The sequence below is a fragment of the Geotrypetes seraphini genome, chromosome 5, assembly GCF_902459505.1.
Source record: "Geotrypetes seraphini chromosome 5, aGeoSer1.1, whole genome shotgun sequence".
NCBI lineage: Eukaryota > Metazoa > Chordata > Amphibia > Gymnophiona > Dermophiidae > Geotrypetes > Geotrypetes seraphini.
Window position 1 is genome coordinate 217,471,804 of NC_047088.1, and position 19,565 is coordinate 217,491,368.

Here is a 19,565-nt window from a genome sequence, read left to right on the forward strand (position 1 = left end):
TAGCTCTGACCTTGTGGGCCGTGACAGAACCTTCCAGTGAAAGACCGGCCCGAGCATAACAGAACGCAATGCAGGCAGCAAGCCAGTTGGAAAGCGTCCGTTTAGAGACAGGACGACCTAGACGGTTAGGGTCGAAGGACAAAAAGAGCTGAGAGAACGAGCGGTGAGCCCTGGTACGGTCAAAGTAGTATGCAAGGGCACGCTTACAGTCCAGCGTGTGCAACGCCTGTTCCCCAGGATGAGAATGGGGCTTAGGGAAAAAGACAGGCAACACAATGGACTGGTTGAGGTGAAATTCCGAGACCACCTTGGGAAGGAATTTAGGATGGGTACGCAGAACCACCTTGTCATGGTGAAAAACAGTGAAAGGTGGGTCAGCAACCAGTGCATGCAGCTCACTAACTCTCCTGGCAGAGGTGATGGCAATGAGGAAAAGCACCTTCCATGTAAGAAATTTGAATGAAGTTGTGGCAAGAGGCTCAAACGGAGGTTTCATGAGGGCAGATAAAACCACATTCAGGTCCCAGACGACTGGAGGAGGCTTCAGAGGTGGTTTGATATTGAAGAGGCCTCTCATGAACTGGGAAACCAGGGGATGAGCCGTGAGAGGTTTTCCGAGGATAGGCTCATGGAACGCATTGATGGCACTGAGGTGGACTCTAATTGAGGTAGACTTGAGGCCAGCGTCGGAGAGAGAGAGCAAATAGTCCAGTACAGTTTCCACCGCCAAAGAGGTGGGATCGTGATGATGTAGTAGACACCAAGCGGAGAACCGGGTCCACTTCTGATGGTAACATTGGAGGGTGGCCGGTTTCCTAGATGCATCCAAAATACGATGGACAGGCTGAGACAGATTCTCTGGAGAGGTCAGCCCGAGAGAAACCAAGCTGTCAGGTGGAGCAAGGTTAGATTGGGATGTAGTAGAGACTGATGCTGCTGCGTAAGTAGAGTAGGAAACACAGGGAGAGGAATGGGCTCCCTGGAGCTGAGTTGGAGCAGGAGGGAGAACCAGTGTTGGCGAGACCACCGAGGAGCGATGAGAATCATGGTGGCTCTGTCCCTGCGTAGTTTGGATAACGTCCGCAACATCAGAGGCAGGGGAGGAAAGGCATAGAGGAACCGATCCGTCCAATCGAGCAGGAATGCATCCAGGGCCAGACGATGAGGAGAGAAGAGTCTGGAACAGAACTGGGGCAGCTGATGGTTGTGAGGAGCTGCAAAGAGGTCCATCTGAGGAGTGCCCCACCGAGCAAAGATGGAGCGGAGTGTGGGAGGATCCAGAGTCCACTCGTGAGGTTGAAGGATGCGGCTGAGATTGTCGGCCAGGGAGTTCTGTTCGCCCTGGATATAGACAGCCTTGAGGAAGAGACTGTGGGCCGTGGCCCAGGTCCAGATGCGGATGGCCTAACAGAGGAGGGGAGATCCAGTGCCGCCTTGCTTGTTTATATAGTACATGGCGACTTGGTTGTCTGTGCACAGGAGAAGAACCTGAGGGTAGAGAAGGTGCTAGAAGGCCTTGAGAGCATAGAACATGGCTCTGAGTTCCAGGAAATTGATGTGATGTTGACGCTCCTGAGGGGTCCAGAGTCCCTGGGTGCGAAGATCTCCCAGGTGAGCTCCCCACGCATAGGGGGAGGCATCTGTGGTGATGGTCATGGAGTGAGGGAGGTAGATGAAAGAGTAGACCCCTGGAAAGATTTGAGGAGTTCAACCACCATTGAAGAGATTGCTGAAGAGACGATGTCACAGAGATGGGATGAGAAAGAGGATCCGAGGTTTGCGACCATTGGTTGGCAAGAGTCCATTGAGGCATTCGGAGGTGGAGTCGCGCCAGAGGAAGCACATGGACCGTCGAGGCCATGTGGCCCAGGAGGACCATCATCTGCGGGCTGGGATGGAGTGATGAAGGAGCACCTGACGACAGAGGTGGAGCAGGGTCCGTTGTCGGTTGGAGGGGAGAAATGCCCTCATCAGAGTGGTGTCGAGAACTGCTCCAATGAACTGAAGTCGCTGTGAGGGAAGCAGATGCGACTTGGGGTAGTTGATCTCGAACCCCAGGAGATGGAGGAAAGAGATGGTGTGATGAGTGGCTTGTAGCACAAGTGGAGACGTAGGTGCTTTCACCAACCAATCGTCCAAGTAGGGGAACACCTGGAGGTTGTGAGACTTGAGGAAGGCCGCCACCACAATAAGGCACTTGGTGAACACCCTGGGCGATGATGCGAGGCCAAAGGGGAGCACTTTGTACTGATAGTGACAGTGTTGTATCTGAAATCGGAGGTAGCGACGTGAAGTCAGATTGATTGGGATGTGAGTGTAGGCCTCTTTGAGGTCTAGGGAACATAGCCAGTCATGTTGAGAGAGAAGAGGGTAAAGCGTGGCAAGGGAGAGCATTCTGAACTTCTCCTTGACCAGACACTTGTTGAGGTCCCTGAGATCGAGGATGGGACGGAGATCTCCTGTTTTCTTGGGAACCAGGAAGTAGCGGGAGTAGAATCCCTGACCCCTTTGGTCCGAAGGCACCTCTTCGATGGCATTGAGAAGAAGGAGGGATTGGACCTCCCTAAGGAGGAGGAGGGATTGGGAGGAGTGAGAAGCAGACTCGATGGGAGGATTGTCTGGTGGAAGAGTCTGGAAGTTGAGAGAGTAGCCGTGGCGAATGATGTTGAGGACCCACTGGTCCGAAGTGATGACCTCCCAACGGCTGAGGAAGAGCTGAAGACGTCCTCCGATAGGCTGAAGAAGAGGTAGCGACGGTGGGAGACTGGCTATGCCCTGGAGAAAAGAGTCAAAAGGGTTGAGATGATTTTGATGGAGGAAGAGGCTTGGCAGGCTGATGAGACTGCGATCGAGCCTGAGGTTGATGCTGGTGACGAGGACGGCGAGACTGTTGCTGAGGCAGGTTGAGAGGTCTGGCCAAGAACCTGCGCTGGTAGGAAGACTGTTGTCTGTAGGGGCGAGCAGGTGGAGTCTTCTTTTTAGGTTTGACCAGAGTGTCCCACCTGGTCTCGTGTGCTGAGAGCTTCTGGGTTGTCGAGTCTAGGGACTCCCCGAAGAGTTCGTCTCCCAGACAAGGTGCGTTAGCCAGGCGGTCTTGGTGATTAACGTCAAGGTCAGAGACTCTCAGCCAGGCCAAACGGCGCATAGCAACAGCCATGGCAGATGCTCGAGAGGTCAGCTCAAACGAGTCATAAATGGAGCGAACCATGAACTTCCTGAGTTGGAGCAGGCTGGAAATATGCTGCTGGAAGAGGGGGACCTTACGTTCCGGAAGATATTTTTGTAAGGAGGAGAGTTGTTGCACCAGATGCTTCAGGTAGAAGGAGAAGTGGAAGGTGTAATTGTTTGCTCTATTTGCTAACATTGAATTTTGGAAAAGGCGCTTACCAAATTTATCCATAGTTTTTCCCTCTCTGCCAGGAGGGGTGGAAGCATATACACTGGAACCCTGAGATTTTTTCAAGGTGGACTCCACCAGGAGAGATTCGTCGGGCAATTGAGGCTTGTCAAACCCTGGGATTGGAATGACCCGGTACAAGCTATCCAGTTTGCGAGGGGCCCCGGGAACAGTGAGGGGAGTCTCCCAGTTTTTATAAAAAGTTTCAGGTAAGATGTCGTAAGACAACTTCAAAAATTCCTTGGGAGGTTGCTCAAAGTCTAGGGCATCGAAGGAAAGCCTGAGACTTTTTAGAGTCGGACTCTAATGGGATAGAAAGAGCTGCTGACATCTCCCTAAGGAATTTAGAGAAAGAGGACTGTTCCGGTTTGGAAACGGTGTCGGCCATGGAGGGTTCTTCGTCGGTCGACGAAGCGTCCTCTTCGGTACCGTGCGGGGAATCTTCCCATAAGTCCGGGTCCCTAACGTCGGGGTGTGCACGTCTGGACTTCGGTGTGGAAGGCTCGGTATGGCGGGTCTTTGAGAGAGATTTGCCTGAGCGTACCGAGGCGGTACCAGGTGAGGAAGACCGATGTCGTTCCTGGGACCGGGAAGGGTCGACAGCGGCACGGGCATGCACTGTAGGCGGTTCAGCCAAGAGTACCGGCATGGAGGTATTAATCGGTACCGAGGGGGTCGACACCGATGGGACAGTGCGAGGCTCGGACCGGTCCTGTACCGGAAGGTGCGGGGCCAGCAACGCCGGCAGCAGTTGTTGTAGTTGTTGCTGCAGCTGTTCCTGTAATTGGGATTGGAGTAAGGCCGCGATGCGGTCATCCAGGGGGGGCACCGGTACCGCTTTTTTCTTCTTCGGTACCATAGGTGCCGCTCTACCCTCCGGCGATGAGGAGGCCGATGACGAGGCACTCACCGATATCGGAGTGGAGCGTTTACGGGGTCGGTGCGGTGCCGGAAGGGTCGGCGTCGCAACCGTGGCAGGAGGGCATTCCAGAGAAGTGGAAGGCTTCTTAGCCGGCTTTCCTGGGCCCAGCGACCCCGAAGAAGGATCCGGTGGTGTCGACGTAGTCGGTGCCGACTTTGGAGGTGCCGTCGACGTCGTGGCAGATTCCATGGCAGATCCGGTACCGAACAAAATATTTTGTTGGATCTGCCTATTTTTTAAAGTGCGCTTTTTAAGCGTAGCACAGCTGGTGCAGGTGTCAGCCCGATGCTCTGGACCCAAACACTGGAGGCACCAATTGTGCGGGTCGGTGAGAGAGATCGGGCGTGCACACCGCTGGCACTTCTTAAAGCCCAGATGAGGGGGCATGAAGGGAAACACAGCCTCCGCAAAATCGAATCCGGAGGCCTGTATGGTGGCAACAGGCCCCGCCGGGGCCGGCCTGAAAAAATAAGGAAAACTCGAGGAGGTTTTTTTTTTAAAAAAAAAAATAAAGGGAATCCAAAGAAGAAAAATAGAAAAAAGTGAGAAAATACACGAGCGGGAAGGCAAAAATTAGATTTTCAACGGCCGTTGAAAACACATGCGTTTTCTTTGCTCCGCAGAAACGAAGAAACTGGGGACCACGCACTCCTCCGTCGGGCGGGAAGGCACTCGCGCATGCGCGGTGCGGCCAACTAGAACTTTCTAGTAAAAGTGTCCGTACCGGGGCTCCGTCGGTGACGTCACCCATGCGTTAAGAATATGCTGCCTGCTTGTCCTGGGATAAATCATATTATCTACACTCATCTGTTTCTATCAATATGGCAGCTAGTTGAAACCTAATCTTTAGTGCATTGTCTTTCAAACTGTGTGCCACGGCACAGTGGTGTGGCCAAAGTAATTCCAGGTGTGCCACGAAAGATTCCAAAATTTTACTTTATTTTTATTTTTTTAATTTATACTTTTGAATACATTTACAATATCCAATAATTCAAGGAAAAAAAAGAAAAAAAAACCTCTCAAAACGATTCATAATCATTCATTCATACAAAATTCTTTTTAAGCCCACATTATGGGGAAACATGTTACAATTTCTAAACACTATCCACTTGCGTAAATGCGCTGTCACACAAATCTCTATGCACTGTCGTAGGATTATAAGAGACTAACAGGGGTCTCAAGTGCTCACAGCCAGAGGCCTGAGGTAATTTTCAAAGCCACTGGCTGATATCGTGAGCTATCATCGGTCCCGTTTATGATCTCTATACCTATGATTCGTGCATTTATATTTTTTTCTTTATAAATTATTCATAAAATCTGTAATATTTAATGATTCGCCATTCCATATAATTCAGGATTACTTAGCTTTTTTTCGCTTTCTCCTGCTATTTTATTCCCATTCCATATAATTCAGGATTACTTAGCTTTTTTTCTTTCTCCTGTTATTTTATTCTACGGAAGATCTCCGTTTCGCACCCAGATATTAACAAGGGGCTTCATCAGGAAAGCACCAACAGCCACTTAGGCGCGGAGCTCCTAGAAAGATATTATTCTGAGTAATTGACTTCCTCTCAGAGTGCCCAAAGCTTAGAAAGCGGAGAATTTCTAAACAAACAAGTTTAAAGGAAAAGATTAAGGACAAAGATTCTCAGTTCGTCCTAGCGAACCTTGAATCATTCCTTACTAATAGGGATTCTAATTTCTCCTCTTATTCTCTACAGATGAAACAAAATCATTTCTGTTCTCTCGCTACTAAAATTGCTGTAATTGTATGGGGTCCCAAAAAACATACTCAATATCTTGCAACTTAACCAAACATTTACAAGGAAATTTCAAGTAGAAAGTTGCCTCTAGAGCCAAAACTCTAGCTTTTAACTTCAAAAATTATTTTCTTCTCAATTGAGTTGTTCTAGAGACATCCGGAAAAATCTTAACCAAATCTCCACAAAATTTCATTAACCTATTTTTAAAGTAAAGTTTCATTAATAACATCTTATCTATTTCACTCATTCATGTTATCACCAGGGTGGACTGACTCTTTATCACATCCTGAGTATCTTCCAAAATCTCAGTCAAATTTACTTCAGTAGTGACCAGATGGTCCACCTCCTGGGCAGATTCTATTTTTTTGGAGGAATATAATAGTAATTATTTATTGGAAAATTCTCAGCATTAGCCAATCCCAATACTTCTTAAAAAAACTTCCTTAATAGAATTTTAGGTGACAATAAATGAGTTATTGGGAAATTGACTAAGCGTAGATTTTTCCCTCTATTCATATTTTCCATAGATTCTATTTTAGCATGTATCACCATAGAATCTTTAACAGCAGATACCAAAACAGCTTGAAGTGTATTACATTGAGTCTCCATAACATTTAATCGTTTATCCAAACAATTTAAATTGGAATCCATATTTTCTAATTTATGAGAAACTGACTGAGAAAAGTCCCCCATTTGTCTCATCGTTGTCCTGAGAAACCCTTCAACTCTAGAAATTCCTAACCATAAATCTTTAAGGGTAATATCTTGTGTTTCCTCCGTTAGTGGATTTTCCTCCCCTCCATCTGAAAAAAAATCAGTGGTTTAGGTATTTCAGTATAAACTAATTTATTAATGTTGGTGGAGGATACCACTTGTCCGTTGGAATTAGCAGGGTTTATATTCCTACTATCACTAGATACTGGGTGAAGGGGAGGAGTCCGTTCGAGGGGACTCATTGAAGCTCCTGACAAAGAGGAATCAATGTTTAATGATGCTATTGAGGGATTTTCAGATAGTGATAACAAATGCCTGTCCATGGGGCCAGAAACAGCAGGTGTTGAACCTTTTGGTTTAATTTTTCTTTTCCCCGTATTCAGATCAAAAAATCAAAAAATAACCAACTTGAATTCCAGCTCCCCGGCTCCTCGTGGCTCCAAGGGGCTCCCAAGGGGCCTGGCATTCCCCTTTGGGCACGCCATATCGGCCACGCCCTGCGGCCGCAACCGCAGCAGCGGTTGCACTTTAAAGTATTTGGAGACGGACCCGGTGACGTCAGAGGTCCGTCTCTGTCGATGCCTGCGGGCGGGTGCAAGGAGACGCTGAACCGCTGCTGCAGGAGACCAGGGAACACTCAAAAAGCCTCCTCTTATTAATCCCTCTGGGTCAGTAACAGCTCCCCCTTACTTTATTTTTAAAAAGTCCTTTCATAAGTATACACTAGAATAGATGAAGTGTACGTCACATGAACAAAAGTCTGTCAATGTTATGAGCGCCTGTGTGCATAAGGATACAACCGCCCAGACAAGCTTCATTCTTTGATGTGATTGGTCCTTGAAAACTAACAGCAAGTAATTGTATTTTTATTTTTTGTGAATTTCCTGACTATGCTATTGTAATGGAAGATGCAAGGGGGTAGGGGGTGGTTATTTAGTTTATGCTTGAGCACTTTGAAGAACATACCGAGTGCTCATTTTTTAGTAGGATCTGCAGAAGCAGTGGAGTGGTGGGAGACTGGCTAAGATATGATACTTTATCTACAGAAAGATCTAATACTGTTATCACGGTAGTTGTATTCACTGGTTTTAAATTGCTAATTGGTTCATTTATTTGATGATCTGGAGTACATAGATAGAAAATTCTATGTATTAGCCAAGCTGGCTGTGTGCTTTTAACTTTGTTTTGGTGGTCTTATATGGACCTTATGTTCACTATTTTGAAATTTATCAATAAAAATTTATTGAGAAAAAAAAGTTTGAGCAATGTTGACTTCCAGTAGTTCTATGTTTTACTCCCATTGAAGACAAGTAAAGCATCCACCTGGCCCTCAATTCATACCTTCACTATTGTTTGGAGAATCATTCCAGACAGGATAGTCAGTTCAGCCAATCAGTTCTACAAAATTTATTCGCCACTAAGATGCCAACCTTCCTCCAACCTTTGTGGTTTCACCAGGCTCATGGTAGTTGGCAATAACCCTTTTCTCAGGGGTCATGATCCTGGCAGAAGGGAGAAGTTCGTTTGGTGACGAGCTACCAGTAAATCCACTTTAGGCGGAACAAACAGTTCTTCTGCCGTGGTCAACTCCCCTGTGAAGCAACTTCCTGTTTCTGATTGGGTAGACTGCGACAAAAGAACCATGCAGAAGAGGCTGCAGGTAGCACTAGAGAAACACTGCTGCACCAGCGACCTCCTTGTAGATTTTGTGATGAGAAGGGCTTTGGAACTGATAAGTGGGGAAGGCAGGGATGAAGGAAAAAGGGAGAGATGCTGAATGGGACGGGCAGAGAGGAGAGGAATGGAGGCACAAGGATGAAGGGGAGTGAAAGGCAAGATGAGAGGGAAAAAGAGATGTGCACATGGATGGAGGGGTGGGGAAGAGATGGCGCACATGGATTGCGGAAGAGATGGCGCACACGGATGATGAGGAATGCAGAAGAGAAGGGAGGGAAGAGATGGCGCACACGGATGACGAGGAATACGGAAAGAGAAGTGAGGGAAGAGATGGTGCACACAGATGATGAGGAATGCAGAAGGGAGGGAAGAGATGGCGCACACGGATGACGAGGAGGAGAAGAGATGGCGCACACGGATGACGAGGAGGGGAAGAGAAGGGATAGAATAGATGGGGCACATGGATGGAGGGGAAGCAGAGGGAAGAGATGATGCATATAGATGGAGGAGAGAGGGAGAGGAAGGAATAGATGGTGTACATCAGGGCTTGCGAGCTACTTTTAAAATGACCAAATCAAAATAATCTACTAACAATAAAATTTTTTAAAAAGCACAAAGCACACTGTATACAGAGAAAATGTTAATTATCATTTATATTCCGGGTTTTTTTCAAAGAGGTCAAGGCAGATGAATCTATGCAATGTCACCTCAATAACAACTATACAAAAATAGACAAATATACCCCCTTCCTGTTTACTAAACCGTGATTGCAGTTTTTAGCGCAAGGAGCTGTGCTGAATGCCCCACGCTGCTCTTGACGATCATAGGCTCCCTGCGCTAAAAAACGTTATTACGGTTTAGTAAAAGGGGGCCATAGTGCAAAATATAGACAGCAGATATAAATTCTCAAAACTGACACATTTTGATCACTAAATTGAAAATAAAATCGTTTTTCCTACCTTTGTTGTCTAGTGATTTGATGAGTATCTGGTTGCACTTTCTTCTTCTGACTGGGCATCCAATATTTCTTCCCTTCTTTCAGCCTCCTGTATGCTTCCTCTCCTCCAGACCTAATTCCCTCCCCAAATTTTTTCTTCCTCTCTCCCAGCCCCTTCCTCTTTCTTTCTTTTTTTTCTCTCTCCCTGCCCCCTTTCTTTCTTTATTTCTGTTTCTCTTCTTTCTTTCTGTCTCCCTGTTCCTCCTTTCTTTCTGTTTCCCTTCTTTCTGTCTCACTGAAAATAAAATCGTTTTTCCTACCTTTGTTGTCTGGTGATTTGATGAGTATCTGGTTGCACTTTCTTCTTCTGACAGGGCATCCAATATTTCTTCCCTTCTTTCAGCCTTCTGTATGCTTCCTCTCCTCCAGACCTAATTCCCTCCCCCGATTTTTTCTTCCTCTCTCCCAGCCCCTTCCTCTTTCTTTCTTTTTTTTCTCTCTCCCTGCCCCCTTTCTTTCTTTATTTCTGTTTCTCTTCTTTCTTTCTGTCTCCCTGTTCCTCCTTTCTTTCTGTTTCCCTTCTTTCTGTCTCACTGCCCTCCCAAGCCACTGTAATCACCATCGGGGAACAGGCCCCCAAGCCACCGCTGCCCCAAGGTCTCCCTGCTTCCTGACGCTGAAGCACCGAGCTGACCACCCTTCCTCTCCACGATGTCAATTCTGACATCGGAGAGGAAGTTCCGAACCAGCCAGGCAGCGATTGGCTGGCCCGGAACTTCTTCTCCGACATCAGAATTGATGTTGGGGAGAGTAAGAATGGTCGGCTTGGAGCTTCTTCGTCCCGTTTACGGTGTCAGGATGCAGGTAGATAGTGAAGGCAATGCGAGTCTATCACAGAGCCCGGGATGGGCTCCGCAATCGACTCACGTTGCCTTCGCGATCTACTGGTCGATCTTGATCGACCTTTTGGGCACCCCTGGCGTACATGGATGGAGGAAAGCGGGAGAGGAAATAAGAGATGGTGCACATGGGTGGAGGGGAGCAGAAGAGGACGTAAGAGATGCTGCACGTGGGTGGAGGGGAGCAGAAGATGAAGGAAGAGATGGTGCTCATCGGTTGAGGAGGGAAACAATGGTACACATGGACGAAGGGGAGAAGAAGAGGGCTTTATACAGTGGTGCCTCACACAACGAACTTAATTGGTTCCAGGAGCAAGTTTGTTATGCGAAAAGTTCGTTATGTGAAACGCGTTTTCCCATAACAATACATGTTAAAAAAAATAATTCGTTCTGTAGCATAAAATATGCTAAGATGACATAAAAAAAGATAAATTTTTTGTTATTATTTTTATTTAGATACATCTAAAAACATACATCTCCCTGTCCTTTTACTTCCACTATCTTCCTATCCCATCTCTATTCCCTTTTGTCCCTCTCCCCATGATCAATCATCTCACCACCTCTCTCTGCCCTCACCCTCAGGGTTCAAGATTGCTTCCACTCTTTTTCCTGTTGTTCTCTCTGCCTGTCACCCTATGATTTAGCATCCCTTCTGCCCTTGTCCAATATTTCCCCTTCTCTCCCTCCCTCTCATCCCCTGCTCCAACATGTGCTTTCAGCGGCCTTCTCCCCCCTTAAGCGTCTTTTCTTCTCCACTCCACCTTTCCTCCCTCCCTGCCTCCACCTTTGTGGCGCTTTTGCACCCGACCGACAACAGAACAGGCCCGGTCGGACAAATCTCCCTGTCCTGTAGCCGCGAATCTAAATTACCTTCTTACAGCAGCTGGATTATTGAAGCTGCTGTAAGAGGTAATTTAGATTCGCGGCTACAGGGCAGGGAGGTTTGTCGGCCGGGCCTGTTGTCGGTCGATCGGGGGACCTGACCAGCTGTGCACATTCTTCGGGGCGGACCGCCCCCTCCCCCCTCTTTCGTTCGCCATTGCCTTCTTCCTACCTGCCCTGCCGCAGCCGCACACAGCCGACCGGAAGTCTTCCTGATGTCAGCGCTGACGTCGGAGGAAGGGAGGGCTTTGCTTAAGCCCTCCCTCCGACGTCAGCGCTGACATCGGGAAGATTTCCGTTCGGCTGTGTGCTGCGACAGGGCAGGTAAGGAGAAGGAGACTACCCTCGCGGCTCGACCAACCCCGCTGCGATCCAACCCCGCAGGAACCCCGGAAGGATGCAGCTCGGGCGACTTCGTTGTGTGAAACGAAGTCCGTTGTACGAATCAAGACATAAAGTTCGTTGTGCGCAGCGTTCGCTGTGCGAGGCGGCCGTTATGCGAGGCACCACTGCATAAGGGAACCATATTCTTACCAACTTCCTTTTCAGTTATGTCAGCCTTTCTATAAAGAAGATTTGCACCAAATAAAAGCACTGGTTCTGTAATCATGTTACATTTTTAACCAAATGTAGCAATACATAAAAATAAGATTTATCCTTACTTGTACACAGGAAGCATTATAGGCAATGGAGAAGACAAATGAGGAGCAATTTCTAGCAGGTTGGCACGCTCATGAAGTGCTTCTTTGACTAGCCTATACTGAAAAGAGAAATATTCAATCAGGATTTTGAACTTGAGTAATGGATAATATATATTGGAATTACTGAAACAATCTCAATGAATAATATAGTGTATAAAACATCTATTTCCGCTAGGAACAAAAAATTTCTAACTCATTTGTAGATTTAGATTACCCTAATGTCTAATATTCTTGGCATCAAAGGACAATGACATGCAAAGTAAATATACATAGATAGATAGATCCAAGTATTTCAACACAGTCTAAAATATTTCTCATTTGTACATTTGCTTACCAAGAAGAGGTTCAATATCACTAGCTTATTCTCTGTAGACTACTGAATCATACAAACTGTGAGTCATGCAGAAGGGGGGACGAGGGGCATTCCGCCCCAGGTACAAGCCCTAAGGGTTGCTCAGCAGGCACACCGAGACCCACTGTCTTACCCTGCTGCTGCTTTCCAATACCAGCAGCAGTGGCAGTAAACTTTAAATTGAGGAACATTTGTACACCTCCCGGCAGTTGCCGGTTCACCCCCTATGACATCAGTTCTTTGTTTTGGAGCAGAGCTGGCAGCTGCAACAAGATCACAGTTAAATCTTATAGACGTTCTCGCTCCAGCAGCAACATTTTTCAAACTTGGCTTTTGATTCACAACTTCGCTGGGATATTATAAACTGAGTGAGCAGAGAAAGCAATGCATGAGTTCCTGATGAAGGGGTTTTATTTAATCTTTGAAATAGAGCCCTGTTAGACATTGCAAGAACACGGATCTATTAGGACTACTCCTAATCTACACAGGAGATAAGTACTATGCTCCATTTCAGCTTTTTGTCAGATTTTGTGCTTTCATATTTGATTGGATTTTTCTTAGGCATTTATGAAACTTTGGTCGCTATGTTACCCCTTCCTGTAGTGGGACAGAGGCAGCTTTAACTTCAAATTTTCACTTTAAATTTATTATTCAACACTTCACTTTTTGTGCACTTGATTGTTTACAACATGGGTTATGTCTTGGGAGCGGAAAAGATAAGTTCATCCTATGCCCTCTCATTTCAGAGCTTCCTTTCAAATGCAAGAGATTCAATTCGTGCATTTACGCCACACAGGTATTTAAACGTCTCTTTTATATCTCCCCTCTCTCGTCTTTCCTCTAAAGTATACATATTGAGATCTTTAAGTCTGTCCCCATATGCCTTATGATGAAGACCATGCACCATTTTAGTAGCCTTCTTCTGGACTGACTCCATGTTTTTTTAAATCTTTTTGAAGATGTAGTCTCCAAAATTGTACATAATATTCTAAATGAGGTCTCACCAGAGTCTTATACAGGGGCATTAATACCTCCTTTTTCCTACTGGCCATGCCTGTACCTATGCACCCTAGCATCCTTCCAGCTTTCGCCGTCACCTTTTCAACCTGTTTAGCCACATATATTCACACCCAAGTCCTGCTCTTCTGTCGTGCACATATGTTCTTCACTCCCTAAACTGTACCATTCTTTCGGGTTTTTGCAGCCCAAATTCATGACCTTGCATTTCTTAGCATTAAATTTTAGCTGCCAAAGACAGGCAAGCATGACAAGCATGTGCTACAAAGGAAGATTCAGCTGCCACTTTAAACCCTAGGGCCAAAGCTTCAAATTGACACCTGAGGAGCAAGTCCACTTTGTGGTCCTGAGGATCCTTTAACATCACCCCTCCATCACTAGAAAGGAAAGTTAATTTGGTGATCTGCGCTACCAGCGAATCCACTTTTGGCTGAACAAACAGCTACTGGAAATCTGGTGCCATCGGATACAGCTTGGCCCTAGTCTTAGCCACTTGAAGGGATCCCTCTGGCAGCTCCCAGTCGTCAGTGACCAGATTAGTGATGGGAGGGAAAAAACATGATAGAAGCCACAGAATCACTCATAACTGAGCATTAAAATAAAAATCTGGAGGGACTTCCAGTTAACTCTTGCAGCCAGGTGGAAATAACACTTGAAAGCGCAGAGGTCTTGAACAACCCAATCTGGATTTCCCCAGATTCAGTGTCACCACCAGCTCTTGGCCGCTGTCCTCCTGCACAGAAGCAGACTCTGCAAGGGAGACTTCATCCTGGGATAAAAGTAGCATGGAATTGGACTTGCTATCCTCCCAGTCCATGGCAGCCTGAAACTCCTGGCCAAGTCTGCGTCCTTATCTGGTCAGAGCACCTGAAAAGGAGAGAACCCCTGCACTGCCATCACTGGTGCACTGCTAGCAGATGCTGAAGACCATTAAGCAGCTCAAACGAGCATTCCACATAAGGCTCACAAAATCCAGTGTGAAGCCTGGTACTGGGGGGGGGTCCCTCTAACCCTGGCTGGTACCCAGTGTCGGTCCTCCTGGGCTCCGAGGCCCCCACATGACTATGCTTGGCCAATACAGATTCAGATGCACTTTCTGTGGATCCCCAGCCCTAGAGGACTCAGAGGAGACTGAGCCTGAGATTCCCACCCCTCTCCCATGCACTCTTATCATATTTGGGACATGGACACTCCTAGGCTGTACATCCAGCGCAAACTTGACATGATATAGGGGTAAAAGGCCTGAGGAGTTCATCCCAGTTGATTTTAAGCAAAATCGAGTGGTTTTGCAGCAGATGGAGGCAAAAGAAAAAAAAAGACTGTTAAAAATCCAAGATGGCCACTATCAGAAAAATCACACCAAAAACAGCCTGTGGAGACCTCCCTGAAGGAAGAAAAAAAAATCGCAGGGAAAGGGGTTTTGAAGATGAGGGACCTGAGCTCTGGAGTCAGAAACCTTTAAAATCACCCCACCCACCCACACCCGCCAATTTTCCCCCATAGGCTTCAATAGCCTTACTCACAGTGCCATATGGTGCCTGCCTGTTTCAGCATTTCAACTGGCATCAAAGGGAAAAGGCATCTACCTCACAGATTCACTGAACAAACCTGGTCTTCTGGCTGCCAGTCGGACCAAGGTCAGACTGAACCTCAACCCCACAGAAAAGTGCACCGCGAAAGGGAGGAGAATCATACAGATGGTCCACTGTTAGTCTCGGCTGAGCTGGGAAGGAGCCAATATAGCTTGTGCTCAAGCTCCTAACTGAAATCAGGGATATGAGCAGCTATGTAGGGGACAGCCCCTGAGCTCTAAAAAATTACAGGCAGGCTGGTTAGCTAGGTGTCCACAAGGGGCTGATCCTGCTAGCAGCAAACTCTTGTCATGCATCTTCTCCCAGGCAGAGGTCCCACCAAATGGAACCAAGCCTCCAAAGATCACCAAGTAAAAATACTCAAAAATAATAAAACAGCAGAGCAGACAAAAAACACTTTTGAGCAACTTGCTTGTAGAAAACAAACTGAGGGGGCAGGAGCAGCTCCCTGGGAAAGAGATAGAGCTGGAAAACATGATGGACAGTTTTCTATAAGTAACATGCTGGTAGGGATGCATGACCCTACTATCAGGACCACTAGGCACCTTGACCTAAAATAGCTATTATAAAATAATTACCTGTTCCATATCCAGGTTCATAAAAGCCTTCTGAAGATATCTCACACCACCATGGATCAACTTAGTACTTCTGCTGCTGGTACCGGATGAGAAATCATCTCTCTCTACAAGAGCTGTTTTTAAACCTATATTTAAGCAGAAAGCAGAAATAACTTCTGAACTGAATGCAATTTGAGTAAAATTCATTATAGAGCCTTCTATAGAGTAAATATGATCATAAGAAATACTATTGAATGTGGATAAATATAACACTTGCAATCAAAAGTCTGTTAAATAAGTTAAGAAAGCATGCAGAGTGTAGTTTGTGGAATTCTTTCCAACCATTGTAAAATATACAGTAATATTGTCCAACCAATGGCCAGTAAATTAAATTGTGCATATACAGAGAAGTCAAACAATATATTTTAAACACCAAACAGCATAACAAACATGACTCTGGCTTCAATTGGCAACCAGTGTAAAGTTATATAAGATGGTGCAATTCTATCTGATTTCCTTAGTTTATAAATTAACTAAACAGATGAGTTGTGTACTGCCTGCAAACATTTAAGCAAATAGTTTATCAAGGAGTTCCTAAGTAAGAAAGAAGATTAGCAGACAGTAAGGAGATTCAAGCCAGGTTTATTCAAAATGCTCCCAGAAACAGTGCCCAATGTGTTTCCGCCAAAAGGGCTGCCTCAGGGGCAAGAAACTATCTGGAGTAAAGGACAGTTATCAACAACAATTAACATCAGCTGGTGTGAATGAAGCAGCAAATATCATGGGTCTGAAATGAATGGCAGATAGTTTTATGCCCTAAGGCAGTCCTTTGGGGCGAAACGCGTCAGGCACTGTTCCTGGGAGTATTTTGAATAAACCTGATTTAAATCTCCTTACTGTCTGTCGATCTTCTCTTGTTCCATGTTGGATTCTTAGATAAACTATGTTACAGTAATCTAGTTTACTTAATATTAGTGCTTGTACAACTACTCTAAATTGATCTTGTTGCAAACATTTCCTAATACTTTTAAGACTTCTTAAAGTCCAAAAAGTACTTCTTATCAAGTCAATTAATCTGAATTTCCATAGTCAATTTACTATCTAGAGCAGTGTTCTTCAACCTTTTGACACCTATGGATCAGCGGAAATAAAATAATTATTTTGTGCGCCGGCACCAGTCCGCAGACCGGCAGTTGAAGAACACTGGGTTAAGTCGTGGGCCAGACCCCACCCATCTCCACCCAATCTCCGCTCCCATAACAACATTTTTTTCATTCATTTTTCACATATACAGTACTTCCCCGATATTTGCGGGGGTTCCGTTCTAGGAATCCCCGCGAATCTTGAAAAAACACGAATATGTTTTTTTGTGGGGGAGACTAGAGAGGGCAGCGGGAGAGGCCGGGGAGAGCAGCCGGAGCACAAGCAAGTGCAGGAAATCACTCGCTGTATGCTCCGACCGCCTCTTCCTGCACTAAGTCAGGCCTTACCAATCAGGAGCTGCGTGTCAAAGCAGCTCCTGATTGGTAAGGCCCAACTTAGTGCAGGAAGAGGCGGTCGGAGCATATAGCGAGTGATTTCCTGCAATCACCAGCGCTCCGGATGCTCTCTCCTGCCTCTCTAGCTGTCCTCTCCTTGTCAGCGGTTCGCAGTCAGAAAATACCATGAATGACCGGAACTGCGAACGACCGGAGGAACACTGTACACACACACACACACAATATAATCGTATTAATAACACATAATGGTTAACCACAAAATTAAACTACACAAAGAACACTGTATGCTTCTCAATATTCATTCCTACCAGAACAAAGATAACCCCTATGCAAATATGGGACCAAAAACTAAAAGTACTAATATATACAAACAAACCCTAAGATGCAAGACTGCATGCAGTACAACCCCCAGAGGAAAAGAAACAAATGCATTTCTTCCTGAACAGACAGCAGATGTAAATCAATCACTACATTAGAAAATAAAATCATTCCCCCTATGGTTATTGTCTCCCTCCATGCTCTGCCTTGCATTCTGGCCTGCCCCCCAGTGTTATCTTCGGGCCGGCTCCCTCTTCCTCAGTACTGCAGTGCACAAAGCCGTGGACAGTGGCTCCTCACGCCTCCCGCACCTCATCTGGAAGCCTTCCCTCTGATGTTGCTTCCGGTTCAAGCACAGGACACACGTAGGAGCCTCTGCCCACGGCTTTGTGCACTGCAGCACTGAGGAAGAGGGAGCCGGCCCAAAGATAATGCCGCATCGATCGCACTGTGGGCCGGTGGCTGAACAGCACTGTCTGGGGCCCGATGCATATGCCAGCCAAGCAGACCAGCAGGAAATTTCTGCAGACCAGCAGTTGAAGAACACTGATCTAGAGTAATTCCTAACAGTTTTACAGATGATTCTAACTTGCAAGAAATTCCATCTACTTTAAGCATTAAACCTTTCAACTGTATTAGTAAAAATTTAGTTTCATCTTTGTTCAGTTTCAAGTAAGAAGCATTTATCTAATCTGTAATCAGGTGAAAACTGTGAAATTTTCTGATTAATATCTTGTAATATGTCATCCAATGGAAACAGGACAGTAATATAATCAGCATAAATAAACATGAGAAAGCCTGTCGTCTCTAAGGGCAGGATTCACTAAACCTACAAACCGTGCACGATCCGTTTTCTATTTCATGCCGGCCAACTGATTCAGTAAAGGCCTGCATGCAAATGGAAACAATCGTTAGCATGCCCCCTACCCATGTCCAGAGTGATCCGTGCTCATGCGCACACCCTGACAGTAGTGACAGGAGAAGCATGGCATATATTCACGTATGTTTTCCAACAAGAGATGCACCACCCACCTGATGTAATGTGTATTGCAATTTTATCATTTTTAAAAGGGTAAATAGATGAACAGAGAAGCACAAAATCCTTTCAGTGATGTCTACAGAGATCAATGAACATAAGTTATAATTCAAGTCTCTGCATTCTCTGGAAAGTAAAAAGTTAATTCTTCCACTACCTTTGTCTACCAAAGAACTGTTCATCTAAATCTAATCATTTTATCATATCTGCAAGCCCACTAGCATATAAAGGTAACCAAGAATTTTGATGCCCTTAAAATGCAATTATATAGTAGATGGCAAATTTAAATGACCACAGTAATTTAGCTTTTGTGAAATGTGACTAGAGAACAGTGGGTACAATCAAGAATAATCTGGTGAATACATTTCACACTCAAAAAAAGAAAAAGCTGTTGTTAAGTGAAGCATCAAACATGGAAAAAGAACAAATTCAGTACATGAATAACAACAATGCACAATTAACCAAATGCTTATGATTTCTTGACACTTCAGAAAGCTACTGATCTGATCATAAAATTCAGCAAAAAGGATAAATATACATTACTTTCAATCCTCTATACATTTTAATTACAATGACAATTTTCTAAGAGGTCGACCATCGCAAGGAGACAAGCAGAAAAGAAGACTAAAGAAACTGACCTTATTTACTTACTAGTCAGAGAAAAAAAATCCTTGGGTTCAGCACTGTATTTGGAGGCAAGCCTCAAGTCTCACTTTTAGGTTGATGATTAAAAAGTCACTTTCATGTTGAAATGCCCTTATTTCACTAATGTTTCCTCAATCAAGCTTTCAACTGGTGCGGCTTCATTTGATTTCACTGAGTAGTATTTTCAGTGGCAAAAAGACTCCTCCACTTCTCCTGTAGCAGATTCAAGAATGATGCATAGCCACATTAAGAACAGTGTGTGGTTGTGCATGCTGTACCTTAGAGCAGTGTTTTTCAACCGCTGTTCCGCGGCACACTAGTGTGCCGCGAGATGTTGCCTGGTGTGCCGCAGGGCCGCCATCAGGGCAGTACTACCAGTCCTGCATTCAGGGGCCCGGAGCTGGGAGCTGACAGGGGGCCCGAGGCAGGGGCGCCAGTAGCTCGCCAAGGCAAAGTGAGTCGATCACCCAGGACTCACTTTGTCTTGGCGATCTAATCTATCGAGCCGATAAGTCTTCTTCTCCCCGACATCAATTCTGCAGTCGGAGAGGAAGTTCGGGCCTGCCAATCGCTGCCTGGCTGGGCGGAACTTCCTCTCCGATTGCAGAATTGACGTCAGGGAGAGCATGCGTCGGCGTCGGCTTTGGGGCCTGTTAT

At 45.8% G+C, this 19,565-nt stretch overlaps 1 protein-coding gene across 3 annotated transcripts in view; it reads right to left on the reverse strand.

Moving 5' to 3' along the window:
• GPD2 (glycerol-3-phosphate dehydrogenase 2) overlaps positions 1-19,565 on the reverse strand; it is a 248,117-nt gene that overhangs the window by 169,732 nt on the left and 58,820 nt on the right. For all 3 annotated transcript variants that reach the window (XM_033943995.1, XM_033943994.1, XM_033943993.1), the window contains exons 4-5: positions 15,432-15,556; positions 11,854-11,951 (exon numbers count right to left, since the gene is read on the reverse strand). In XM_033943995.1, coding sequence (XP_033799886.1) covers positions 11,854-11,951; positions 15,432-15,556 — 223 coding nt within the window. The remainder of the gene's footprint in view (positions 1-11,853; positions 11,952-15,431; positions 15,557-19,565) is intronic.